The sequence below is a fragment of the Jaculus jaculus genome, chromosome 17, assembly GCF_020740685.1.
Source record: "Jaculus jaculus isolate mJacJac1 chromosome 17, mJacJac1.mat.Y.cur, whole genome shotgun sequence".
Classification (NCBI taxonomy): Eukaryota; Metazoa; Chordata; class Mammalia; order Rodentia; family Dipodidae; genus Jaculus; species Jaculus jaculus.
This window is the reverse complement of record NC_059118.1, coordinates 15,328,673-15,355,855: the sequence shown is the minus strand read 5'-3', so window position 1 is coordinate 15,355,855 and position 27,183 is coordinate 15,328,673. Positions and strand designations below refer to the sequence as shown.

The 27,183-nt window shown below is 47.4% G+C and overlaps 1 protein-coding gene across 1 annotated transcript; it reads left to right on the top strand.

Annotated features, from left to right (window-relative positions):
• Positions 1–589: 589 nt before the first annotated feature.
• Ltf (lactotransferrin) lies at positions 590–27,183 on the top strand. Its single transcript, XM_045136797.1, has 10 exons — positions 590–690; positions 2,775–2,929; positions 6,114–6,204; positions 7,122–7,169; positions 10,701–10,856; positions 11,861–12,002; positions 18,467–18,534; positions 22,810–22,994; positions 24,522–24,711; positions 26,992–27,183. Exons 1-10 carry the CDS (start codon positions 636–638, stop codon positions 27,024–27,026), a joined length of 1,125 nt encoding a protein of 374 aa, XP_044992732.1. The 5' UTR covers positions 590–635; the 3' UTR covers positions 27,027–27,183.

The following is a 27,183-nucleotide window of genomic DNA, read 5'->3' as shown; positions in this document are numbered from 1 at the left end:
GAAGAAGGAAGGAAGGAAGGTAGGAAGGAAAATGAAGTGCTAAGGGCTCTTTCTCATTGGCAAATGAGGGGACAGGCCAGCCCTGGGTGGTGGCATTCCCTTAGTAAGCCCAAGACATTTTCTCGGAGCTGTACTGGGGTCTCAGCATGGCCCAGCCAGAGGCCTGTGTCCCACCTTGGGCCGACTTTATTGCCCCCACCGGCTGTCCTCAAACTGCTGCTGACCAGAGATCAAAGCAGGTCAATGAGCTCTCATTAGCAGCCGTGGCTCCCGTGGCTGTGGACTCGCTTCATCCAAGAGCGGGGGTCTGGGTTTGATGATTTCAGAAAGGAAAACAAAATGAACGTCACACAGATCAAGGCGACGTGAACACGAAGCCCCCGTGCTCTTCCCTCAAAGCAGAGGCGGGGAGGGGGGGGAAGACCCCCCCACAGACACACCCCGGGCTGTGGAAGAGAAGGAACTTGGCAGCAGCTGGAGGGGCGTGTCCTGGGCTCTGCAAACCTGGCCGAGGGGCGTGGGGAAGGGAGGCCCGCCTGGATTGAGCAAACTGGGCGGGGCGGGGTTTGGATAAAAGGGCGCCGGGAGATGCAGCCTTGCCCTCCAGGTCCCCGGGATCGGATCGGATCGCAGACATGAGCCCGCACACCTTCCTCTTCGCCGCCCTGCTGCTGCTTCTCGCCGTCCTGGGTGAGCGCGGAGGCCCCGGCGCGGGGGTGGGCGGCTCCTGCATCCTTGCGCCCACCTGGCCCGCACTTCGGACCTTGGCACAGAGGTCGGGCGCAGGTGTAGCCAGAGAGGTGCTCTGTTTGGGGGGGGGGGTGTCATGGGAGGAAGGCCCTGCCTAGCCTCGTCTGGGGTGCGTCATCGGAGCTCACCCCTCTAAGCCTGGTTGGGATTATGCCAAGGACTGCTCAGAGCTTCGCAGAGGGCCCCTGGGAGCCCCTTGTGTGCGGTGTGCCCTAGGACCTCTGTCACCTGGGGAGAAAAGCAGGTCTCAGAGAAGTTGGGCGGCTTGTTCAGGTCACGCAGGGGACCTGAGCTGACATCCTAGCTCCTGCGAGCAGTGGGTGACTCCGGCAAAGCAGAGCCCCTCTGACCCCCCTCTGGCTTCTGCATTTGGAAGAGGGCCTCGGTTGGTAGAATGCCTGGCATGCACCCCAGCACATTGGATGCGGAGGCAGGGGAACCGAAGTTCAAGGTGTTCCTCCGCTACATGGTGGGTTCAAGGCCAAGCCGGGGCTCTATGAGACCCAGAAACAACAACGACCAAAAATAAATAAATAAATAAATAAATAAAAAACCTGCCCAGCCCTCTTTGCACAGGGTTATGAGGAGGAGGTGAGTTGGCTTAGTGGTTAAGACGCTTACCTGCAAAGCCAAAGGACCCAGGTTCCATTCCCCAGGATCCACGTAATCTAGATGCACAAGGTGGCACATGCATCTGGAGTTCCTTTGCAGCTGCTGGAGGTCCTGGCGCTCTCCCTCTCCCTCTCTCTCTCTCTCTCTCTATCTATCTATCTCTCTCAAATAAGTACATAAATAATTTTTTAAAAAAAGAGATGCCACCTGTTTCGTGCTAGGCACAGGTGAACAGAGGAGATGCAGACCCTCCTATCGACGTCAGGAGAGGGAAATGCCTGATTGCCCCCTTTGAAATTGTGCCCAGAATAAGAAGGGGTGGGTGGGTGGTAGAAGGGACTAAACGAGAAAGGGCTAAAGGAATTGAGTTCCACATCTGTGTAGCTGGAGTAATTTCGGGGGTGCGCAGGGAGCCCTCAGTGGCGACGTCCTTCAGTGTGATACTTTTGGGGGAGGAGCCTTCTTGCCATACCCGAGCTGAGTGACAGGGTCAGCAGCAGAAAGGGCCCTTCTGGGCGTCAATATCTAGTGCTGAATGAGAGAAGCCCAGGTGCCCCACCTCCCTAGCCCGCAGCCTCTTCCTGTCTGGGGGGGTCTCCGCTTGGAGGGTGGGGGCTTACTGGATGGACAACAGTGAAACAAAATCAGTGGTTCTACAACCCCAGCATGCCCCTGACTTTCTGCCCCTTCTCTCTAAAGTTCTTCCCATGGACTCTGGCTAGCCCTCTGCCTCCTGTAAGGTGTATCAGACCTAGCCAAGATCAACTTGCTTGCCTCCCTTCATACCCTCAGCTGCGTGACATGCTGGGCAGGTCAGGGTCACCTAGATGGGACTGGGCAGGAAGGAAGCCTTGCTTCCCAGGAGGTAGCCACCGGCCACAGTCCAGGAACGCGGCTCCAAGTTGTCCCTCAAGACTCCATTTCTCACTCTGATCTTTAGTTGTCTTGGTTCCTATAGTGAGTGAGATGGTGATCTGCAGTCCAGAGTGCCCCTGAGCCCCCTCCCCTTTCACTGAGCAGAGGGTAGAAGGGTGGGCACCAGGCTGGCGAGAGTGAGATGGGACCTGCTGGATCCCAGCCATAGGGCAGAAGCAGTAGGTGGGGAATTCCTGAAACTGTGGGTTAGGAGAAGTTCATGAGGGTTCCCATCAGGTTGAACACGTGGGTCTCTACTGCCCCAAAAGTGAGAAACACGGGGACCCCTTGGGACCTGAAGCCGGGGTTAGAGAGTTGAGAACCGGAGGAAGAGGAGCATCATGGGTTCCACACATCCACACGAGGAAAACACTCTCGTCCTAGAGACGCATCTGGGCAAGGAAGCTGGATGCCATGAAGGACAGCGGGTGCAGCGCCTGGGTACCCCCAACAGGACTCAATGCCCCTTGCCCACTTGCTGCTTTCCCTTTGCACAGTGGAGCAGAGCGAGGCAGCCAGGCGCCCCCGGATTAAGTGGTGTGCGGTGGGCAGCGAGGAGAAGCGCAAGTGTGACCAGTGGAGCCGACGGAGCAACCGCAAGGTGACCTGCGCCTCGGCACCCACCACGGAGGACTGCATTGCCCTGATCCTGGTAGGGGCCTGAGTCACGTGGGTGGGACTGGTGGGCTGCTGAGAGGGCGCAGGACGTGGACATCTGAGGACGGACTGGCTAGAGAGGGTGATGGGCTTGGGACCATGCAGATTACAGGAAGGGGTGCAGTTTTAGTACTGGGAAGCAGTTTCTGGTGGGAATCCTCATCCAAGTTTCTCTGCACATAGAGCACACAGTGATCCTGGCTTTATCACTTATGTAGCTTTTTTTTTTTTAAATTCCTTTCTTCTGAACAGTATGTAATGGTCATTTCCTACGTGAATACTTACTCTTGGGAAACATTGTTTTAAAAATATCTTGTTTATTTGTGAGAGGAGAACAGGGAGAAGATGGGCATGGCCTCAGGGCCTCTTGCTTCTGCAAACTAGCTGTAGATGCACGCTCCACTTTGGGCATCTAGCTTCATGTGGGTTTTGAGAAACTGAACCCCAGCTGTAGGCTTGGTAAACAACACCTTGAACTGCTGAGCCATCTCCCAACCCATGGGAAACGTTTTTTTTTTTTTTTTTTAATCAGTGGGGAGAGAATGGGTGTGCCAGGGCCTCTAGCCACTATAGTCAAACTCCAGATGTGTGCACCATCACCTTGCATCACCTTATGTGTCTGGCTTATGTAGGACCTGGAGAGTTGAACATGAGTCCTTAAGCTTCACAGGCAATCACCTTAACTGCTAAGCCATCTCTCCAGCCCCAACATTTTCTTTTTCATTTTTAAAAAAATTATTTTTATTTATTTATTACAGGCAGAGTGAGAGAGAATAGGTACACCAGGACCACCAGCTGCTGCAAACAAACTCCAGATGCATGCGTGACCATGTGCATCTCAGCCCCAACATTTTAAAAACATTAATTTATGGGAGGGAGCTGGGGAGATGCCTTAGTTCACAAATGCTTGCAGCACAAGCATAAGGACCTAAATTTGGACCCCCAGCATTTATATAAAAGCTTGGGGGCTGGAGAGATGGCTTAGCAGTTAAGTGCTTGCCTGTGAAGCCTAAGGACCCTGTTTCAAGGCTCGATTCCCCAGGACCCTCATTAGCCAGATGCACAAGGGGGCGCAAGCATCTGGAGTTCCTCTGCAGTGGCTGGAGGCCCTGGCGCGCCCATTCTCTCTCTCTATCTGCCTCTTTCTCTCTCTCTCTGCCACTCTCAAATAAATAAATAAAATTAAATAAAAATTCAAAAAAAAACCTGGGTACAGCATGTACCTGTAACCCCAGAACTGGGAAGGTGGAGTCAGTGGATCCCCGAGACTTGTTGGCTCCTCAGTGTAGCCAAATCAGGAAGCTCCAGGTTCAGTGAGAGACTCTTATTTCAAACAACAAGGTAGGCTGGGTGTGGTGGCGCACGCCTTTAATCCCAGCACTCGGGAGGCAGAGGTAGGAGGATTGCTTGTGAGTTTGAGGCCAGCTTGGAGCTACAGAGTGAGTTCCCAGTCAGTTTGGGCTGGAGCGAGACCCTACCTTGTAAAAAACAACAACAACAACAACCAAAAAAAAAAAAAAAGCAAGGTAGAGAGTGATTGAGGAAGACACCTCTGGCTTACACACACATGCACATGTTCCCCCCCGTATGCACACACGTGTGCATGTACACCACACACATGCATATGCAAACAATAAAATTATAACTAAAATAGTGATTTCAGAATACCTTTAGCTAGATGAGCTCTGGGTAGTCATGACCCTGTTCTTCTTTGTCCTTCTATTAATTTTTAATTTTTTAATATTTTTGTTTATTTTTATTTATTTGAGAATGACAGACAGAGAGAGAAAGCGACAGAGAAAGAGAGAGAGAATGGGCACGCCAGGGCCTCCAGCCACTGCAAATGAACTCCAGACGTGTGCACTCCCTTGTGCATCTGGCTAACGTGGGTCCTGGGGAATCAGGCCTTGAACCAGGGTCGTTAGGCTTCACAGGCAAGCACTTAACCGCTAAGCCATCTCTCCAACTCAGTTTTATTTTTATTATTTTTATATTTTTTTATTTTTTGGTTTGTCAAGGTTGGGTCTCACTTTAGCCCAGGATGACCTGGGATTCACTCTGTAGCCTCAGAGTGTCCTCGAACTCACGGCGATCCTCCGACCTCTGCCTCCCGAGTGCTGGGATTAAAGGCGTGGGCCCCCACGCCCGCTGTCCTATTTTTGCTATTATCCATAGTCCTGTGATGAACTTCTTGAATAAAATCTTCATCCAATCTCTATTTTATTTTTTATTCTTTTTTTTCCATATTTTTTCAAGGTAAGGGTCTCACACTAGCCCTAACATGGAATTTACTCTGCAGTCCCAGGCTAGCCTAAAGAACTCATAGTGATCCTCTTATCTCTGCTTCCCTAGTGCTGGGATGCAAGACGTGTGCCGCTATGCACAGCTCACATCTGTTTTATTTTATTTTATTTTAGTTTTTGAAGCAGGGTCTCACTCTAGCCCAGGATGACCAGGACCTCACTCTGTAGCCCAACCGGGTCTCGAACTCATAGAGGTCCTTCTTCTTTAGTCTGCTGAGTGTTAAGACTAGATTATTTTCAATATAGTTGTAAAAATTATTAATGGGGGGGCTGGAGAGAAGGCTTAGTGGTTAAGTGCTTGCCTGTGAAGCCTAAGGATCCTGGTTTGAGATTCCCCAAGACCCACGTGAACCAGATGCACAAGGTGGCGCATGCATCTGGAAGTTCCTTTGCAGTGGCTGGAGGCCCTGGTGCACCCATTCTCTCTCTCTCTCTCTCTCTCTCTCTTTCTCTGCCTCTTTGTCTGTCTCTCATAAATAAATAAATAAATATAAAACAAAACATTTAGAAAAATATTAATAGGCCTAAGAGAGTGTTGCAATCTTGGTGAATCTGTGTGTGTGTGTGTGTGTGTGTTGTGTGTATATGCTGGCGTGTGGCTTGTTCACTGTGATCAAGAACCAATTCACTGCACAGCCTGTGGGAAGCATTTTGAGTGCAGTGTCAATGAGTGGCGACCAGCTGAGGCCAGCTGTTCCCATCTGTAGTCTCCCCGAGTGAGGCTGGCTCAGGAGGGAGTCACCGGGGTGCTCAGGTACACCAAGGGTTTTGTTCAGTCCCTCCGAGTCATAAAGACAGCAGCAGAATGGGAAATCACTCACTGTGGTTTGAGTGGTCTGCTTTGTTATTATTATTATTATTTTTTTTTTTTTGCAGAAAAAAGGTGCGGATGCCATGAGTCTGGACGGAGGGCACATCTACACTGCGGGCAAGTGTGGCTTGGTGCCTGTCCTAGCAGAGAGCCAGAGTGAGTGGCATTAATGTACCTGCTGGGTTATTCTATTCAGCGTGTAGGGTGTGGGGGGAGGTGTTACAGAGTCCTGGTGACAACAGATGGGAGAATCAAGGGAAAGAAAAAAAAGAGAGAGATCATGCTGTACCACTTTGTGCGTCTGGTTTTATGTGGTCCTGGGGAATGAAAGCTGGCCTGGCAAGTGTTGCAAGCAAGCGCCTTTAACCACTTAGCCATAGCCATCTCTCCAGCCACAGTTTGCTGCTTCTTGCCTTTTTTTTTTTTTTTTTTTTTTGGTGACCCAATGAGTTTAATTAGGGTTGCTTTCAGGAACATGGTCTGGGGGTTACTTAGCAGTTCATGGGCAACTTACCAGTGGCTATAGCACAGGTTAAGTTTTACAAGCACAGCCCAATAGCCTGGCACCCAGGGGGCCACACAGCCCATTTCAGAAGTCCCCTGCACCCCGCTGCCACCAGCCCCCATGTCCCTAAAGGTAGTGACTCTCGTCTTGCAGTGACACTGATCACTTGGCCCGCTTTTGAAACTAATGTAAAGGGAGTCACACAGCATATGTTTCTCATGTCCGGGGTCTCTTATTCAGCATTATGTTTGCGATACCCATGCACATAAATGTACAGTCAGTTGTAGATTACCTGGTCTCATGACTGCAGAGCATTTCGTTGTGAAATTCTACCGTTATGCACTCGTGTCCCCGTGGATGGGCATTTGAGTGATTTCCAGTTGGTGGCTCGTGTGAATAGCCCTGCTGGGCACACCTGTGCCTCAAGCTTCTGGTGAAAAAGCTTTTTTATTTCCGCTGCATGGAAATGCTGGGAAAGCCTCTTCGAATTTGATTTTGCATTATCGGGATTTCAAAATGTGTGACTTCTCAGTAAGTCTGAGTAGTCAATCATCTTCCCTTCTTCCAGAATCCTCCCGAAGCCAAGACACTGACTGCGTGAACAGACCGGTGGAAGGTAGGTTGGAATCAGGCACTTTCAGGATCAAAAATAAATTCTTGTTGTTGGTGGAAGAAGTTGTAGGGACTGAAGTGACAGAAAGAGCAGTGGAAGGTTAATGGCATTTTATTTTATTTATTTTATTTTTTATTTTTATTTTTTGGTTTTTTGAGGTAGGGTCTCACTCTGGTCCAGGCTGACCTGGAATTAACTCTGTAGTCTCAGGGTGGCCTTGAACTCACGGCGATCCTCCTACCTCTGCCTCCCAAGTGCTGGGATTAAAGGCGTGCGCCACCACACCCAGCTTGGCATTTTATTTACTTGTTTATTTTTTTAAAGAAATTACTCTTTTTATTATTTATTTATTTGACAGAGAAAGAGGGAATGAGAGAGAGAGAGAGAGAGATGGGTGCACCAGGGCCTCCAGCCACTGCAAACTATGCTTGCACCCCCTTGTGCATCTGGCTAATGTAGGTCCTGGGGAATCAAACCTGGGTCCTTTGGCTTTGCAGGCAAGCGCCTTAATCGCTAAACCATCCCTCCAGCCCTTATTTATTTATTTATTTATTTGAGAGAAAATAAATGGGCATGCCAGGGCCTGTAACCATTGCAAAGGAATGCCACCATGTGTATCTGGTATACATGGATACTAAGGAATTGAACGTTGGTCCTTGGGCTTCATAGTCAAGTGTCTTAATCACTAAGCCGTCTCTCCAGCCTGGTTAATGGTGTTAATCGTTGCATGGGGAAGGGGTGTCATGTTCTTCAGAGGTATATCCAGCAATCTTAATTTCTCTGGCTCACTAAAAATGCCATGAGCCGGGTGTGGTAGTGCACACCTTTAATCCCAACACTCAGAAGGGAGAGGTATGAGGATAGCCATGAGTTCGCGGCCACCCTGAGACTACAGTGTGAATTCCAGGACAGCCTGGGCTAGAGTCAGACCCTACCTTGAAAACCCAAAAAGAAAAAAAACACCATGAAAGTAAAAGGAAATGAATTTGGAAAAGAGAAAGGAGGAGGAGGAGGAGGGGGAAGATGTCAGCCTTATTAGCTCAGTCACCACGCAGGGCTGGTTGGACTCAGCCCAGGACATTCCGTGGAGACATGGGCCCCATGTCCATGAAGCAGTGAATGTGGCAGCTGTCACTGCCCATGCCTGCATCTGCAGGGGTGATTGGTACATTGGCGGGGACACTCTTGGTTGATTCTTTTTGTTGTTGTTGTTTTTGTTTGTTTGTTTTCTTGTTTTTGTTTTTGGAGGTAGGGTCTCACTCTAGCCCAGGCTGACATGGAATTCACTATGTAGTCTCATGGTGGCCTCAAACTCTTGGCAATCTTCCTACCTCTGCCTCCTGAGTGCTGGGATGAAAGGCGTGTGCCACCATGCCTGGCTGGAACACTCTTTTTGTTCAGAGATTGTTGCCTTAGTAGTTCACAGGTTTATAACTCAGGGACCTTCTGTGGATGGTTGAGGACAGTCTGAAGTCACTTTAAAGGATTAGCTTTGCAGGGTGGAAGAGATAGCTGTCAGTAAAGTGCTTTCCATGAAAGCATACAGACCTGAACTCATGTTCCTGGTATTCACATGAAAGCCTGACACGGAGGCCGGAGAGATGGCTCAGCAGTTAAAGGTGCTTGCTTGCAAAGCCTGACAGCCTGGGTTCAGTTTCCCAGTATACATATAAAGCCAGATGCACAGAGTGGTAGATGCATCTAGAGTTTGTTTGCTGTGGCAGGAGGCCAGGCCCATCCATACACTTTCTCTCTGCCTTTATTTATTTTTTCCTCTCTCTCTATCAAATAAATAAAAAACAATTTTTTAAGCTAGGTATGGTGGCATGCACCTGTAATCCTAATGCTTGGGAGACAGAAACAAGAGGATCTCTGGGGTTTGCTGGCTAGCTAATCTAGCTGAATTCATGAACTATAGATTCAGTAAGAGAACGTGTATCAAAAACTAAGACGGAGGGCTGGAGATATGGCTCAGTAGTTAAAGGCACTTGCTTGCAAAGCCTGGTGGCTCAAGTTCAATCCCCAGCACCCAGGTAAAGCCAGATGCCCAAAGTGGCGCATGCATCTGGAGGTTATTTGCAGTGGCAAGAGATACTTGTGCACCCATTCTCACTCTCCCTTTCTCCCTCTCCTTGCAAATAGATAATAAAAATATATAAAATAAAGTGAAAAGTGATTGAGGAAGACACCCTAAATCAACCTCTGACCTCCACACACATTGGCACACATGTATGAAAACCCACACACACACACACATGTACCCACATACATATGAACACACATGCACACCACACACAGAAAACAAAAAAGGGGGCAGGCTGGAGAGATGGCATAGCAGTTCAGGCACTTGCCTGCGAAGCCTAAGAACCTATGTTCAACTCTCTAGATCCCACATAAGCCAGACACACAAGGTGAGGCAAGCACAAGGCCACACATGTGCACAAGGTGGAGCACACATCTGGAGTTTGATTTCAGTGGCCGAGGCCCTGGTGCACCAATTCTCTCTCTCTCTCTCTTACTATAAATAAGCAAATAGAGAGACTGATTGAGATGGGGAGGGGACGTGATGGAGAATAGAGTTTCAAAGGGGAAAGTGGGGGAGGGAGGATATTACCATGGGATATTCTTTATAATCATGGAAGTTGTTAATAATTTTTTTAATTTTTTTTTCTGTTTTATTTATTTATTTGAGAAGGACAGACAGAGAGAGAATGAGGCTGATAGACAGAGAGAGAGAGAGAATGGGCACACCAGGGCTTCCAGCCACTGCAAACGAACTCCGACGCGTGCGCCCCCTTGTGCATCTGGCTAACGTGGGTCCTGGGGAATTGAGCCTTGAACCGGGGTCCTTAGCCTTCACAGGCAAGCGCTTAACCGCTAAGCCATCTCTTGAGCCCTAAAAAAATTTTTAATTGAAAAGAAAAATAAATAAGCTGGGTGTGGTGGCTCACACCTTTAATCCCAGCACTCAGGAGGCAGAGATAGGAGGATCGCCTTACCTTTGAGGCCACCCTGAGCCTACATAGTGAATTCCAGGTCAGTTTGAACTAGAGCGAGACCCTACTACCTCAGAAAACCAAATAAATAAATAAGGACCAGCTTTTATTACTTTCACAGTTTAGATCCTTCTTCTCTTGACATAGAGTAGCTTTTGTTTGTTTGTTTTCGTTTTTGTTTATCTTATTTATTTATTTGAGAGCGACAGAGAGCGAAAGAGGCAGAGAGAGAAAGAGAGAAAGAGAATGGGCGCGCCAGGGCCTCCAGCCACAGCAAAAGAACTCTAGACACATGCGCCCCCTTGTGCATCTGGCTAACATGGGTCCTGGGGACTCTAGCCTCGAACCGGGGGCCTTAGGCTTCACAGGCAAGCGCTTGACCGCTAAGCCATCTCTCCACCAAGGGGTTTTTTATTTGTTTGTTTGATTTGGGGGAGTTGACGCTGGTTGTCTCGTGGCCTGGGCTGGAGATGTTACACTAGACCCCATGTGCTTCCCAGAGGTTAAGACCAGCTCTCTGTCGTCTCTGTTGCGCAAGGGTATCTGGCTGTGGCAGCGGTTCGAAAATCGAATGCTGGCCTCACCTGGAACACTCTGAAGGGCAGGAGGTCGTGCCACACCGCCGTGGGCAGAACGGCAGGCTGGAACATCCCCTTTGGGCTGCTCTTCAACCAGACAGGCTCCTGCAATTTTGGTGAGGATGCAGTGGTGAGGGGCTTCGGGGAGGGCCATGGTGGGTTGGGGAGGGGAGAACACTTACCGCTGGAGGAGTTCAGGGAAGGGAGGGGGCTGGGCGATGTGCAGACTGCTGTCTCCTGCTGGTCTCTTGGAACAGCAAATATGGCTACCATATAGGGAGGTTCCCTACAAAACATTCCCAGAGGCTCCCCCCCATCCCACTGGAATATCACTGCTTCTCTGCACCCTAAGAATGCACTCTGGCTCCCAGAAGCACCTGTTTTATTTCTTGGAGCCCCTACAGTCTGAACTCCCTATTCTAACTCAGGGAAAGGCACCTGCTTGCCTCCTGAAACGATTTCTTTTTGTTTTAAAGTTGCTTGTTGTTGTTTTTTTTTTAATTTGTTTGAGAGAGATAGAGAGAAAGAAATGGGCTCACCGGGGCTTCCAGCCACTGCAAACAAATCCCAGACCCACGCGCCACCTTCTACTTCTGGCTTGCACGGGTAGTGCGGAATCGAACTTGGGTCCTTAAGCTTCTCAGGCAAGCACCTTAACCGCTAAGCCATATCTCCAGCCCAATACCCAAATAGTACCTACAGAGCCTGCCTCTGCCTGCCTCTCGGGTCTTCTCACCCCACTTCACCCAGCACTCAGCCGGGTTCAGCCTTCCTTGTCTGCTGTGGGCCTGAGGATGATTCCTAAGATTGTCCTCTGGTTTCCACGTGCATTCACACACATCTGCACCTGTGTGTGCATACACACACACAATTCAACTCCTGGGTTAGGTTGGCCAGCAGGCTCTGCTTCAGAGGGCAATGTGGTCATCAGCTGAGCCCCACTGGGAGACCGTGACAGCCCGGGGGCCCCTTGTGCTTTTGAGTTCCCCCTGGTCTCACTCAGGCCCATCTGTCCTGGGCAGCATATGGAATTGAAAGCAAGCTGTGTCACCGGCCTGGTAAAGGTCATTTGTGTTGACTCCGGCGGAAGGAGCTGACTTCCCTCGGTGCTTCTGTCCAGGTGAATTCTTCAACCAAAGTTGCGCCCCTGGATCCGACCCAAAGTCCAACCTCTGCGCTCTGTGTGTTGGCAACGAAGCGGGAGAGCACAAGTGCGCAGCCAACAGCCAGGAGAGATACTTCGGCTACAAGGGGGCGTTCCGGTGAGTGTGGGACCGGGATCCAGCAGCTCGCCCCCCCCCACTTCCTCAACAAGGGCGCCCCGCAGTTGGCCAAGCGCGGCCTGGCAGGACAGAGTCAGGAGTTGCCTTGCGGGTGTGCGTGCGAGCCTTCCACCAGCCCAGAGCCCCGGGGCGTGCGGGCTGCACCAGCGCCGCAAGACCTCACTTCTGCTGTGCTGGGAGCCAGGGTCGCCCGCAGTGGGTCCCAGTGGTTTTCCATCTTCAAAACTCCACGGGTACCCCCAGCACTTGGGAGGCAGAGGTAGGAGGATCGCTGTGAGTTCGAGGCCACCCTGAGACTCCATAGTGAATTCCAGGTCAGCCTGGGCTAGACTGAAACCCTACCTCGAAAAACCTTAAAAAATAAAATTAAAAAAAAAACAAAAAACACTCCACAGGTAGAGCCAGGCGCGGTGGCGCACGCCTTTAATCCCAGCACTCGGGAGGCAGAGGTAGGAGGATCGCCAGGAGTTCGAGGCCACCCTGGGACTACATAGTAAATTCCAGGTCAGCCTGAGCCAGAGTGAGACCCTACCTCGAAAAAACAAAAACAAAAACAAAAACAAAAAGTCCATGGTAGAGGCTGTTTCAGTGTTGGTGGGGAGAAATCTTTCCCATAGCCGCCACCTGCTCGCCTCACCTAGATCACCATTATGTCCTCAAACTCTTACCTCACCCTCCCCAATGCTGGGATGATACAGACTTGAGCCATCATGCCCAGCTGGTTTTTTTTTTTTTTTTAATTTATTTATTTGAGAGAGAGAGGGAGAGAGAAAGAGGAAGAGAGAGAGGGGGGAGGAAGAGAGCATGGGCGTGCCAGGGCCTTCAGCCAGTACAAACAAACTCCAGATGCCACTCTGTGCATCTGGGTTATGTGGGTACTGGGGAATCAAACCTGGGTTCTTAGGCCTTACAGGCAAGTGCTTTAAAGGCTAAGCCATCTCTCCAGCCTTTTTTCTTTTCTTTCTTTTTTGAGGCAAGATCTCTAGCCCAGTCTGGTCTCAAACTCCCTTTATGTAGCCAAGAATGACCTTGAGCCCTTCATTTTCCTGCCACCAGCTCCCACGTGCTGGGATTATGAGCATGCACAGTCACACCCAGTTTTATGCTGTGCGGGGGATGGGACCCAGGGCCCTTGTGCTTACTAGGCAAGCATTCTGCCAACAGAGCTCCCTCCGTCCATTACGTTCATGGTTTTGCTTTTCTCTTTGATCTTGGCCTTAGAAGAGGGAAGGAGAAAGCTCCAACAGCAATGTTAAAAATAAATAAAAAGGGCTGGAGAGATGGCTTAGCGGTTAAGCGTTTGCCTGTGAAGCCTAAGGACCCCGGTTGGAGGCTCCATTCCTCAGGACCCACATTAGCCAGATGCACAAGGAGGCATACGCACCTGGAGTTCGTTTGCAGTGGCTGGAGGCCCTGGCGAGCCCATTCTGTCTCTCTTTCTGTGCCTTTCTCTCTCTGTCTGTCGCTCTCAAATAAAAATAAACAAAATTAAAAATAAATAAATAAATAAAAAGTTAGCTTTCATAATTCACAAATTATAACCACCGAGTGATTCCATATTAATAATTTCATTAATCTGGGCATTGCTTCTCAGTGGCACTGTTTAGGGATGTAAGGGCATCCACTATCCTCCAGGCTCTCAGTATATCTTGCCAGCAGATGGCATTATGTATCTGAGAATGACAACAGACAATGCCTTAGCCTTTAAATACAGTCAGTAACTTTGTTCCAGTGAGACTACGATGATGGTTTTGCTACACTCTGAGGGATTGGCAAACATCAAACAAATGTCTTTTTGTTTGTTTGTTTGTTTAGTTGGTTGGTCGGTTTTTGGTTTTTCGAGGTAGGGTCTCACTCTATCGCAGGTTGACCTGGAATTCCCTATGTAGTCTCAGGGTGGCCTTGAACTCAGGTGATCCACCTACCTCTGCCTCCTGAGTGCTGGGATTAAAGGCGTACGCCACCATGCCCGCCTACAAAAATATCTTTAAGAAACTTAAGATTTGCAAATACAAAAGTTGTGAAGTAATTCCACTCAGAAATATTGAATAGGCATCTGATAAAATTCCAGTGGAATCATGTAATCCTTTTTGTCTTCAAACTTGTAAAGTATTATTTCACTGGAAATGTCTTCTTGTCAGGATTCTTTTTTTTTATTATTATTAGTCTCTATTTATTTGAGACAAAGATGAGAGAGAGAGAAAGAATGGGCTTGCCAGGGCCTTCAGCCATTGCAACTGAACTCCAGACGCATACGCAACCTTGTGCATCTGGCTTACGTGGGGCCTGGGGAATCGAACCGAGGTCCTTTGGCTTTGCAGGCAAACGCCTTAGCTGCTAAGCCATCTCTCCAGCCCTAGGATTCTTTTTTACATTGTAGACACTGCTCTGTCATGTGTCTAATTATATCTAGCATCTAGACTAGACAACAAAATAATTGAAAGCTAGAAACAGGAAGTCTTATTCACTCTTTTCTCCCTTCCTCCCTCCTCTTCTTCCTTCCTTCATTTTTTCTTGTTTGTTTTTATTCAAGGCAGGGTCTCACTCCAGGTCAGGCTGACCTGAAACTCACCTGTTGTAATCCCACACTGCCTCAAACTCACAGTGACCCTCCTACCTCTGCCTCTCCTTCTTCCTTGCTTTTTTTTTTCTTTCCTTCCCTTCTTCCTTTCTTACTTTAAAAAAGTTTTAGGGGGCTGGAGATATGGCATAACAGTTAAGGTGCTTGCTTGTGAAGCCTAAGGACCCAGGTTCAATTCCCCAGAACCCACATAAACCAGATACACAATGTGCCTGGAGTTTGTTTGCAGTGGCTAGAGACCCTGGTGTGCCCATTCTCTTTCTCTCTCTATCTGCCTCTCTCCATCTCTCTCTTAAATAAATGAACAAAATACTTTTTGTTTGTTTGTTTGTTTTTCGAGGTAGAGTCTCACTCTGGTCCAGGCTGACCTGGAATTAACTATGTAGTCTCAGGGTGGCCTTGAACTCATGGCAATCCTCCTACCTCTGCCTCCAGACTGCTGGGATTAAAGGTGTGTGCCACGATGCCTGGCTTACAAAATACTTTTTTTAAAATTTATTTATTTATTTATTTATTTGAGAGTGACAGAGAGAGAAAGAGGCAGTTAGAGAGAGAGAGAGAGAGAGAGAGAACGGGCACGCCAGGGTCTCCAGCCACTGCAAATGAACTCCAGACGCGTGTGCCCCCTTGTGCATCTGGCTAACGTGGGTCCTGGGGAATCGAGCCTCGAACCAGGGTCCTTAGGCTTCACAGGCAAGCGCTAAACCGCTAAACCATCTCTCCAGCCCACAAAATACTTTTTAAAAAACTTTTAGGGTAACATAAAAAGTAGTGGGTTTCATTGTGGAGACATGCACCATGATACTTTGTTCATTCCTTTCCTTCACTGCCCTCCCCTGTGCTCCCCACACCTAGTTCCTTTTCTTCTGCCAGTCAATCACTTTTTCTGTTTTTCTAATGTTTGTTTTTCTTTTTCTCTTTTTTTATTCATTTTTATTTATTTATTTGAGAGCAACAGGCAGAAAAAGAGGCAGATAGAGAGTGAATGGGCGCGCCAAGGCCTCCAACCACTGCAAACGAACTCCAGACACATGCGCCCCCTTGTGCATCTGGCTAATGTGGGTCCTGGGGTGTTGAACCGGAGTCCTTAGGCTTCACAGGCAAGCGCCTTAACCACTAAGCCACCTCTCCAGCCCCCTATTATGTGTTTTTCTTGACCCTATTCCTTATCTCCCTAAAGATTTCTTTCTCCCCTGTCATAATATTTCTAGATATCCCTGCCATGAAATATATATATATATATTATATGAAATATATAATATATGTATGTATGTATGTATGTATATATCATGTGTGCTTATGTTTGTAGGTCATGACAACTGTGTCTCTCTCTATATATGTATATATGTATGTATGTATATATATATATGTGTGTGTGTGTGTGTATATATATATATATATATATATATATATTTGGTTGTTGCTGTTTTGAGGCAGGGTTTCAGTCTAGCCCAAGCTCCTCTGGATTTCATTTGTAGCTCCAGGCTGGCCTCCAACTCACAGTGATTCTCCTACCTCAGCCTCCCAAGTGCTGGGCTGAAAGGTGTGCGCCACCACACACAGCTTACATGTAATTTTCAATTTAGGGTCTGCATATGAACATCTGGCTTATTTTGCTTAATAGAATAATTTCCAGTTCCATCCATTTTCCTACAAATGTCATAGTTTTATCTTTCTTCAAGGCAGCAGGAAATGCCATAGTGTGTGTGTACCTCATTTTCCTCACCCACCTGTACCCACTGATAGACACATCGGCCGATTGCGCTTCTCGGCTACTGTGAGCAGTGCGGCACTAGCATCGGGTGTGCACGCGTCTCTGTGTTAGGACTTAGAGCCCTTCAAGCTATGCCCACAGTGGTGCCACTGAGTCATGAGTTCAACCTTCAGGCTGAATTCAGAGGGTGGCATTCTGGTCTGTCTTCGACTCTCGACCCCTTTTGAGGCAGGGTTTCCTCCCTTTCAGTCTTACTTGGCTGTTGTTACTTGCTGACTCCCCTTGAGCTTCCAGCAAATTCTCCCATCTCTCCGCCTTCCATTTTTCTGTCAGCTTGCTGGGATTACAAAAGCTCTCCGTGACTTCTGGTTTTATGTGGAGTCTGGGGATCGAACTCCAGCACTTAGGCTTGAGCAGTAAGTGTTTTATCCACTGAACAATCTCCCTACAGCCTGTATGTTTAAAAAAAAAAAAAAATCTAAGCCGGGCATGGTGGCGCACGCCTTTAATCCCAGCAGTCGGGAGACAGAGGTAGGAGGATCGCTGTGAGTTTGAGGCCACCCTGAGACTTCATAGTGAATTCCAAGTCATCCTGAGCCAGAGTGAGACCCTATCTCTAAAAAACAAAAATAATATCTATTTATTTACAAGCAGAGAAAGAGAGAATGGGCACACCAGGATCTCCAGCCACTGCAAATGAACTCCAGATACATGCCCTTCTTTGTGCACCTTGCTCTATGTGGGTACTGGGGAATTGAACTCAGGTCATTAGGCCTTGCAGGCAACTGTCTTATCCACTGAGCCATGTCCCCAGCCCAGAGCCTGTATCTTTCACTTGGTTTTGTTGCAGTAGTAAATCCTACAGGAACTTCCTGAGGAAGGGTGAGTGGGAGTTGCTATTTTTTAAGTATTTACATATCTGAAAACATTTTCATTCTACTTTTGAAATGATTCATGGTTGGCTGAAGAACTAAGTCTAGATTGGAAAACTTTTCCTCAAGGGATTTTAATAAAGTTCTATATCTGGGGAGGCTATTTTGACCAGGCTCTCCTGCTAAAAAGAGCAAAAGTGTTGGAATAAGTATAAACATACATGCATTCCAACATACACGTTTTTAAAAATTATTTTATTGAATTTATTTGTTAGAGAGAGAGACAGAGACACAGAGAGCCAGGGCCTTCAGCCACTGCAAACGAACTCCAGACACATGCACCCCTTTGTAGGTCCTGGAGAGTTGAATTTGGGCCCTCAGGCTTCACAGGCAAGTGTCTCAACTGCTAAGCCATCTCTCCAGCCCCCACATACATGTTTTTAAAACCACTGAGTAAAAAGCCAGGCGTGGACTTCCGGTTAAGATGACGGCGTAGGAACCTCTCCAAAACAGCCTAGGGGAGAAAAAAAAGAAGAAAACCCAGCAAAGTACACACTTTTACTAAAAAGCCGGGCGTGGTGGCACACACCTTTAATACCAGCACTTGGGAGGCAGAGGTAGGAGGATCGCCATGAGTTCAAGGCCACCCTGAGACTCCATAGTGAATTCCAGGTCAGCCTGGGCTAGAGTGAGACCCTACCTCAAAACAAACAAACAAACAAACAAAAAACCCATTTAGTAACTGACTATAGTAAGAAACTGTCAAATCTAAGGGGAAACAGAAAGTCTGAAAGGAGAAGAGTGAAGCCACTGTGTCATGAACATATGTCTTTGTTCTGATAGACTTGACCCCAAGAGGTTATACTGCCTACATCCTTAAGGTAAGAGTGCACCAGAGTCAGGCATACCCATTCCTAGTGAATTTGAGGTTGCCTGAAGTTGAGGAAAACATCGAGAAACTACTCTTTAAATTTTTTGTTTTGTTTTATCTTTATTTATTTATTTGAGAGTGAGAGCAAGAGAGAGGGAGAGAGAGAGAGAATGGGCGGGCCAGGGCTTCCAGCCACTGCAAACGAACTCAAGCCTCGAACCAGGGTCCTTAGGCTTCACAAGCAAGCACTTAACCGCTAAGCCATCTCTCCAGCATGAGAAACTACTCTTGAGAGACTGAAACTCTCTCCAGTCCGTGTTTCATCTTTTTTAATGCATGCTATAAATATTAATGAAAACTTTGTTTCTCTTCCCTGTGACATGGTCATTTGCGGGAACATTTTAGGTGCCTTGCTGAGAATGCAGGAGAAGTTGCATTTTTGAAGGATTCCACCATCTTGCAGAACACTGACGGTAGGTGATGCCATTTCCCTTCCTCCTTCAATGCAGCCTTGAGCACCATGACACATCCTTGTAGTCACATTTGCAATTGGCAAGGTATTTTAATAGTTTTCAAACTTTTGATGCAAAGAATTCCTAAATCAGCCTATCAATTTATCCATCTTCATTGATTTCCTTTCTCTCCCCCCTCTATCTCTCTCTCTCTCTTCCCTCTTTTCTCCTTGTTTCTTTGAAACATGCCTCAGCATACTGAGTGCTGAAATCATAGGCATAAACCACTACAGCTAATGAATTCAAGAGTCTTAAGCCGGGTGTGGTGGCGAATGCCCTTAATCCCAGCACTTGGGAGGCAGAGGTAGGAGAGTCACTGTGAATTTGAGGCCACCCTGAGACTACAGAGTGAGTTCCAGGTCAGCCTGGGCTAGAGGGAAACCCTCCCTCAGAAAAATAAAAAATAAAAATTAATTAAAAATTTAAAAAAATCTAAGGGGATATAAATAAATCATATGAAAATAAAAATAAAATAAATAAAAATAAAATAATTACCTCTGTAGACAACATGGTAACATCTGTAGGTGTTACAGTGATTTTGAACACACACACATATACACAAACACACACACACACGTGCCACCACCACCACCTGCTCTGTCTAATCACCTGCAGAAACTCCCCACCTGCCCATACCAGATCACACATGCTTATGTGAAACTGAGTATAGCTTCTAATAAAAAACCAGGACATATGCAAATCAAGTTACCCTTTTGAAAGAAAACAAAAAACAAAAAAAAAAAAACAAGTAGAGGCCTTTCTTCAGCCCCATGTAAACCCTTGGTCTGGAAACTCTACAGAAGTCAGTGAGGACAGAAAAACCACAGGCATAGCCGGGTGTGGTGGCGCATGCCTTTAATCCCAGCACTTGAGAGGCAGAGGTAGGAGGATCGCCGTGAGTTCGAGGCCACCCTGAGACTCCATTGTGGATTCCAGGTCAGCCTGAGCTAGAGTGAGACCCTAACTCGAAAAACAAAAAAAACAACAACAACAAAAAAAAAAATCACAGGCACCTGTAGGTGACAAAAGATCATCACCAGCCAAGTTTCCATCAAGCACCCTCTCTTCTGGTCTCCAGCGTGAAGCGGGAATGTCAGATCCAATCCTTCACAGACCTTTGCTACTTTCCAGACTGTACCTTCCTCCTCAGCACCCCCAGCCCCGCCTCAGCCTCAGCAAGTGACTTGCTGTTTTGTTTGGTTCTCTGAGAAAGAACCATCCTCTGCTTCCCACCAGTGAGCTTGTCAGGCAAACACTTCTTCATGTTCTTCCTGCCCTCGTCTTATCTCTGGGAGGGTGGTTAGAGCCAGGCTTGTGAGTTTGGAATGATCTCAGTATCGAACAGAGGAACCTGGGGGATGGTGAAGTATCTTCTGTGGAGAGAGGCAGGAGAGCTGAGCCCCAGCCTGAACTATGAGCTCACAGTTGGCACACACAGACATGTCTAGAATTACACTTAGAACTTAGGGCAGTCCATCAGTGTGATCCTCAGGATTCAGACTGATAACAAATTTAATTTTAAGGTTCTTGGATACTTTACAAATTATATAGTTTATTTATTGCTATTGTTGTTGTTGTTGTTGTTATTATTATTGGTTTTTCAAGGTAGGGTCTGTCTCTAGCCCAGACTAACCTGGAATTCACTATGTAATCTCAGGGTGATCTCAAACTCATGGCTATCATCCTACTTCTGCCTTCCAAGTTCTGGGACTAAAGGCATGCACTACTGCACCCTGCCAACTATATATATATATATATATATATATATATATATATATATAAAATATTGTATATATATAATATTGTATATATATAATATGATATATAAATATTATATATTAAATATCATGTATATAAATATATAATAAATTATATATATATTTATAATATATTAGATATTATAAATAAATAAATGTATATATATGTATAATTTATTTGTAAAAAGAGAGAGAAAGGGGCTGGAGGGATAGCTCAGCAGTTAAGGCACTTGCCTGCAAAGCCAAAGGACTCAGGTTCTATTTCCCAGGACCCACATAAGCCAGATGCACAAGGTGGTACATGCATCTGGAGTTGGTTTGCAGTGGCTTGAAGGCCCTGGAGTACTCATTCTTTCCATCTCTCTCAAATAAAATAAATTTAAAAAATAATTTTTTTTTAAAGAGAGTGAGAATGGGTATGTCAAGGCCTCCTGCCCCTGGAAACGAACTCAAACACTGCACCACTTTGTGCATCTGGCTTTAAGTGGCTACTGAGGAATCAAACCAGGGCACCAGGCTTTGCAAACAAGTGCCTTTAATGGCTGAGTCACTCCCCTAGCCTACAACTATATCCTATTGGAATTAACTAAACAAGCTTGATAAATCCATGGAAGCTCCTGTCCTTTCCCTGGTTACACTACAGTGAAAGGGAAAGAATCTGCCACCAGTTGAGACACCTACTTTGCAAATCTGAAATAGAAAATGCTCCAGAATTAGGAGGTTTTTGAACAGTGACATGACGTCACAAGTGGAAAAATCCCACCTGATCTCTGGTGATGAATCACAACCAAAATGCAGGCACACTGAAAACGCTGTGGAAAATTGACTTCAGATTATGTGTATAATATGCACCTGAAACATAAATGAATTCTGTGTTTAGACTTGGGTCACCTGTGCAACATATTTCATTATGTATATGTGGGTATTCTAAAATTCAAACAAGTTCAAAATCAAAAGCACTTCTAGTCCTAACCAGTTTGAATTGAATAAAGGATACTGAGCTTTCTTTTTTCCTTTTTTTTTCTCTCTTCCCTTCCTTCCTTCCTCCCTTCTTTCCTTCCTATTTTTGAAACCAACCAGGAAAAAAAAAAAAATAGCACAGGTGGAGGATTTTCTTTTCTTTTCTTTTCTTTTTGTTTTGTTTTGTTTCTCGAGGTAGGGTTTCATTCTAGCTCAGGATATCCTGGAATTCACTATGTACTCTCAGAATGGCCTCGAACTCATGGCGATCCTCCTACCTGTGCCTCCTGAGTACTGGAATTAAAGACGTGCACCACCATGTCCGGCTGAGGATTTTCTTGTTAAAAAAAAAAAACTCAAAAAGAATCTTTTTGTTGTATGTGAGCTTGTGTGTGGGTGTTTGTATACACATGTGTGTGCCCGTGTGTGTGGAGGTTAACCCCAGGAACACCATCTACCTTTTCTGAGCCAAGTTCGAACACCATCTACCTTTTCTGAGCCAAGTTCCATCATTGTCCTGGAGCTTACCAAGCAGGCTTAGACTGCCTCACCAGTTAGCCCCAGGGATCCATCTGTCTCTGCCTCCTCAGTGCCAAGATCATAAGCAAGTACCACTGCGCCTGGCTTTTTTTTTTTTAATTTTTTATTTATTTATTTGAGAGCGACAGACACAGAGAGAAAGACAGATAGAGGGAGAGATAGAGAGAATGGGCGCGCCAGGGCCTCCAGCCTCTGCAAGCGAACTCCAGACACGTGCGCCCCCTTGTGCATCTGGCTAACGTGGGACCTGGGGAACCGAGCCTCGAACCGGGGTCCTTAGGCTTCACAGGCAAGCGCTTAACCACTAAGCCATCTCTCCAGCCCTGTGCCTGGCTTTTTAACATGGTCTGTGGGGATTGGACTCAGACCCCCGGGCTCGCAAGGCAAGCACTGCTGGCTAGGCTATCTCGCCAGCCCTAAAAGAACTTTAAATTATTTTTTAACTTATCTTTGACAATTTCACATATGTATACAATACATTTTTGATTCTACTCCCTCCACTTGCCCTTCTCTTCTCACTAAAATCTTTCTTTTCCGCACTAAAAGAACTTTTTTGTTTGTTTGTTGAGGTAGGGTCTCACTCTAGCCCAGGCTGACCTGGAATTCACTATATAGTCTCAGAGTGGCCTCGAACAGAGAAGGCGGGGAGGGTGGAGAATAGGCAAGCCAGGGCCTCTAACCACTGCAAATGAACTCCAGATGCACGTGCCACCTGATGCATCTGGCTTTACATGGGCACTGGGGAGTCGAACTCCGGGTCTTTGCAGGCAGGTGCCTTAATGGCTGAGCTGCTTCTCCAGCCCATGGCATCTTATTTGAATAGCCCGGGTAGGACATACTTACTACAATCTGTTTCCTCCACACCACTGTGGCCTAGTGTGTGCATTTTGAGAGGCTGGCGGGATCGTCATGTCGCCCCTTTACCCTCTGACCAAACAGGGCATCTGTAACTTGATGACACCTTCTTTTCTGTCACCAGGGAAGAACCCTGAAGAGTGGGCTAGGGATTTGAAGCTGGAGGACTTCGAGCTTCTGTGCCTCGATGGCACCCGGAAGCCTGTGACTGAGGCTCAGAACTGCCACCTGGCCACGGCCCCAAATCATGCCGTGGTATCTCAGAAAGAAAAGGCGCCAGTCGTTGAACGGGTGTTGCTGGAGCAACAGGTAGGAACTACCGGAGCACCCCCTCCCCCAGCCCCCCGCCTTGTTCTTCTCTGCATGGGCGCCTGTTGAGTAGGGAAGTCACCAAGCACGGTGGCTCAGCCCGCTCAGGCCTTTTTCTTCGTCCCCTCTTGGCTTGATTGGCGGGAACAACGTTTGCTTTGTGCTGTGTGGCTGCCCAGAATCTCAGCAGAGAGCAGAGGATTCTAACTCTGGGGGAATGAACCAGACTTCTGCCTGCAGTCGTCAGTGCTGGACTCGCGCCTGCTGCCTGGCTCGGGGGCAGTCCTGTCCTTTCCCTCCTGCAGCTTTTAGGCAAATCAATGACCCTTCTTCCCACAGCCCATGGCACAGAGCAGTTTACTTTGGCCCTGGGATGAATGAACAACGGTCAGGAGGTATCAGGGTTCTGTAAGGGAATAGAACCAATAGAATGATTTTGTATTATTTATTTTATTTATTTATTTATTTATTTATTTATTTATTTATTTATCTATCTATCTATTTGAGAGAGAGAAAGAAGGAAGGAAGGAAGGAAAGAAAGAAACAAACAAACAAACAAGCAAAGATGGTTGGAGAGATGGCTTAGCGGTTAAATGCTTGCCTGTGAAGCCTAAGGACCCTGGTTTAAGGCTCGATTCCTCAGGACCCACGTAAGCCAGATGCACAAGGGGTGCACATGTCTGGAGTTCATTTGCAGTGGCTGGAGGCCCTGGTGCACCCATTCTCTCCCTCTCTCTCTCTCTCTCTCTCTCTCTCTTTCTCTGCCTCTTTCTCTCTCTGTCTGTCGCTCTCAAATAAATACAAATAAAAAAATAAAAAAGAAAGAAAGGAAGGAAGGAAGGAAAAGAGAGAGAGAGAATGGACACTCCAGGGCCTCCAGCTGCCGCAAACAAACTCCAGACGCATGCGCCCCTTTGTGCATCTGGCTTATGTGGGTCCTGGAGAGAGTCAAACCGGGATCCTTTGGTTTTGCAGGCAAATGCCTTAACCACTAAGCCATCTCTCCAGCCCCATGATTTTGTATTGTAAAAGGGATTCACTGGATTAGTTTATAGGATATGAGCAGGGCAGTCCAACAATAGCTGTCTGCAAACTTTGGTATCAAGAAACCCAGTAGCTACTCCATCCATGAGGCTGGGTCCCTCAACGGCCTCAATCTGGCACTGAAGGCCTTGTGGATGCCTAGATTTGCCTATGAAAACATCCTGTGGGAAGGCTGGCACGTTAGAAGGTTCTCGGTGATCAGAATGGAGCTTAAACGGCCTCAGGTGGGCTCTAGACACCTGCGTGAAGTTCTGTGGGGACAGATGACAGATGAAGAAGGAAGGAAAGATGACAGGGGGTGGGGGGTGGTGAGGGTACACATGGCATGAGGCTTGCCCTCTGCCCGGGACGGCTCTGTGGGGAAAGGAGTCCGGAGCTGGCTGGACTCCGTGCTGACTCAGGATGGAAGCGTGCCCCTCCCCCTCCCCCACACTTGTCACTTTTCCTTAGCTAGTCATGGACCAATCTGCCTTTTTGTCACAGATGCTGTTTGGGAGTAATGGAACCAGGTGCCCAAGAGACTTCTGTCTGTTCCAGTCACAGACCAAAAACCTTCTGTTCAACGACAACACCGAGTGTCTGGCCAAACTCCATGGCAAAACAACTTATGACAAGTATTTGGGACAGGAGTACGTCACGGCCACCACCAACGTGAAACAATGCTCAAGCTCCTGTAAGTGGACCCTAGGCAGCATCGCTGCCAGACCCACAGCGGGGACGGTCAAGGTTTGGAGGTCTGTTGTAGGAACACGGCGTGGCGGAAGAAAGTCCAACCCAGGAAAGTTCACCTTAGCCAGGAAAGCGTACTGATCGCACTTTAATCCTTCAGGAATATTTAGAAGTCGTCCCAGAGTGGCGACGGTCCCCAGCCTTGGCGTGTGCTGCGCTGGCTCCCCTGACGGTCTGAGTTCTGTCCAAGATGGGCAGGTTTGCTGGCGCTGTGGCCCGGGGAAAGCGGCAGTACCAGGAATCTCTTTGTCAGAGGTTTTCAACTCAGGATGATTTTGCCACTGAAGGAGACATTTAGCAATGCCTGGAAATTTCTTATTTATTTATTTTTTGAGGTAGCCCAATAGACTGGTTGTTTTTTGTTGTTGTTGTTGTTTTGTTTTGTTTTTTGAGAGAGAGAGAGAATGGGACGTGCCAGGGCCTCCAGCAAATGAACTCCAGATGCATGTGCCACCTCGTGCATCTGGCTTACATGGGTCCTGGGGAATCAAACCTGGGTCCTTTGGCTTTGCAGGCAAATGTTTTAACCGCTAAGCCATCTCTCCAGCCCTTTTTTTTTTTTTTAATGCAAGAGAGTGAGAGCGAGAGACAAAGAGAGAAATTTGATGTGCCAGGGCCTCCAGCCACTAAAATGTAACTCCAGATGCGTGTGCGCATGAGCAACCATGCGCATCTGCGGCACTTCGTGCATCTGGCTTACGTGGGATCCGGTGAGTTGAACACAAGTCCTTAGGCTTTGCAGGCTAGTGCCTTAACTGCTAAGCCAGCTCTCCAACTCAGGTAACTTTTGTCTTAAGGGTACTTTACCCCACAGTAGAGAATGATTATCAGGCTCCACGTGTGCCAAGTGGCACCAAGATAAGAGCCCTGTCCTGTAGTGAGGCACATCTCTGGCCACTGCGATGCCGGCGAGGACCACCCCTTGACATCTACAGCTGTAGGGTTACTGGTGTGAACAAGTGCTTGCGTGCCTGAGCACAGAACTGCTCGTTCTAGTGGCTCCTCAGCTCTCACCCCAGTGATTCATTCAAGGCAGGTACTCAGCAAGCATCTGCAGGCAGATGAATGAGTGGTTGAGTGGAGGAGCAAACGGACTGTTGCCTCAGTAGCTCATGTTTCAGAAGGAAGAGGGCCGTGAATGTCTTGTGAATCTGGAACTGAAAACTGCTTCCCTTAGCGGTGTGGTAGGAGTGCTCTTCAGGTCAGAGCAGGGGAACGCCCCCTTGCTGGGAGAAGAGACAGTGGGGAACCTGTGGGTAAGCTGGGCCCTGAACTCACAGCGGTGGGAGAAAAGCCAAAGAAATGATTTTCGTAACCTCCTCAATTTTGTTTTGTTTTGTTTTTGTTTTTTTCTTTTTTAAACATTTATTTATTTATTTATTTATTTGAGAGCAACAGACACAGAGAGAAAGACAGATAGAGGGAGAGAGAGAGAATGGGCGCGCCAGGGCTTCCAGCCTCTGCAAACGAACTCCAGACGCGTGCGCCCCCTTGTGCATCTGGCTAACGTGGGACCTGGGGAACCGAGCCTCGAACCGGGGTCCTTAGGCTTCACAGGCAAGCGCTTAACCGCTAAGCCATCTCTCCAGCCCAATGTTTTTGTTTTTTTCAAGGTAGGGTCTTACTCTATTCCAGAATGACCTGAAATTCACTATGTAGTCTCAGGGTGGCCTCGAACTCACGGCGATCCTCCTACCTCTACCTCCCGAGTGCTGGGATTAAAGGTGTGCGCCACCACGCCCGGCTTTACCTCCTTAATTTTTTAAAAAAATTCTTATTTATTTATTTGCAGGGGGAGAGAGAGAAAGAATGGGCACGCCAGGGCCTCCAATCACTGCAAATGAATTCCAGATGCATGCGCCACTTTGTGCATTTTGGCTTTACATGGGTCCTGGGGAATCAAACCTGGATCATTAGGCTTTATAGTCAAGTGACTTAACTACTGAGCCATCTCTCCAGCCCATAATCTCCTTGATTTAATTGATTTTAAAATATTGATTTAAAAATCAGTTTCTGAGCCCGTCATGGTGTGCATGCCTTTAATCCTAGCACTCGGGAGGCAGAGGTAGGAGGATTGCTGTGAATTTGAGGCCACCCTGAGACTACACATTGAATTCCAGCTCAGCCTGGACTACATTGAAACTCCACCTTGAAAAACAAAACAAAAAAACAAAAAAAAAAAAAAAGTAAGTTTCTGAATGTTTTGCTCTCTTGTTTCCCACAGCACCCCTGAAAGACTGCACTTTACTCAGCAAGTAATCCCCAAGGAAATCTCCCAGCCTCCCTAGGGAGCCTCAGCCCTGAACCCCTGGCATGTTAAACCCCGCCTTCCACCTCAGAAGGTGAAGTTTGCCAAGCTTCTGTTCCTATAATCTCCCACTGTCATTTTAAGAAGAAATAAAATGAGAAATAATGA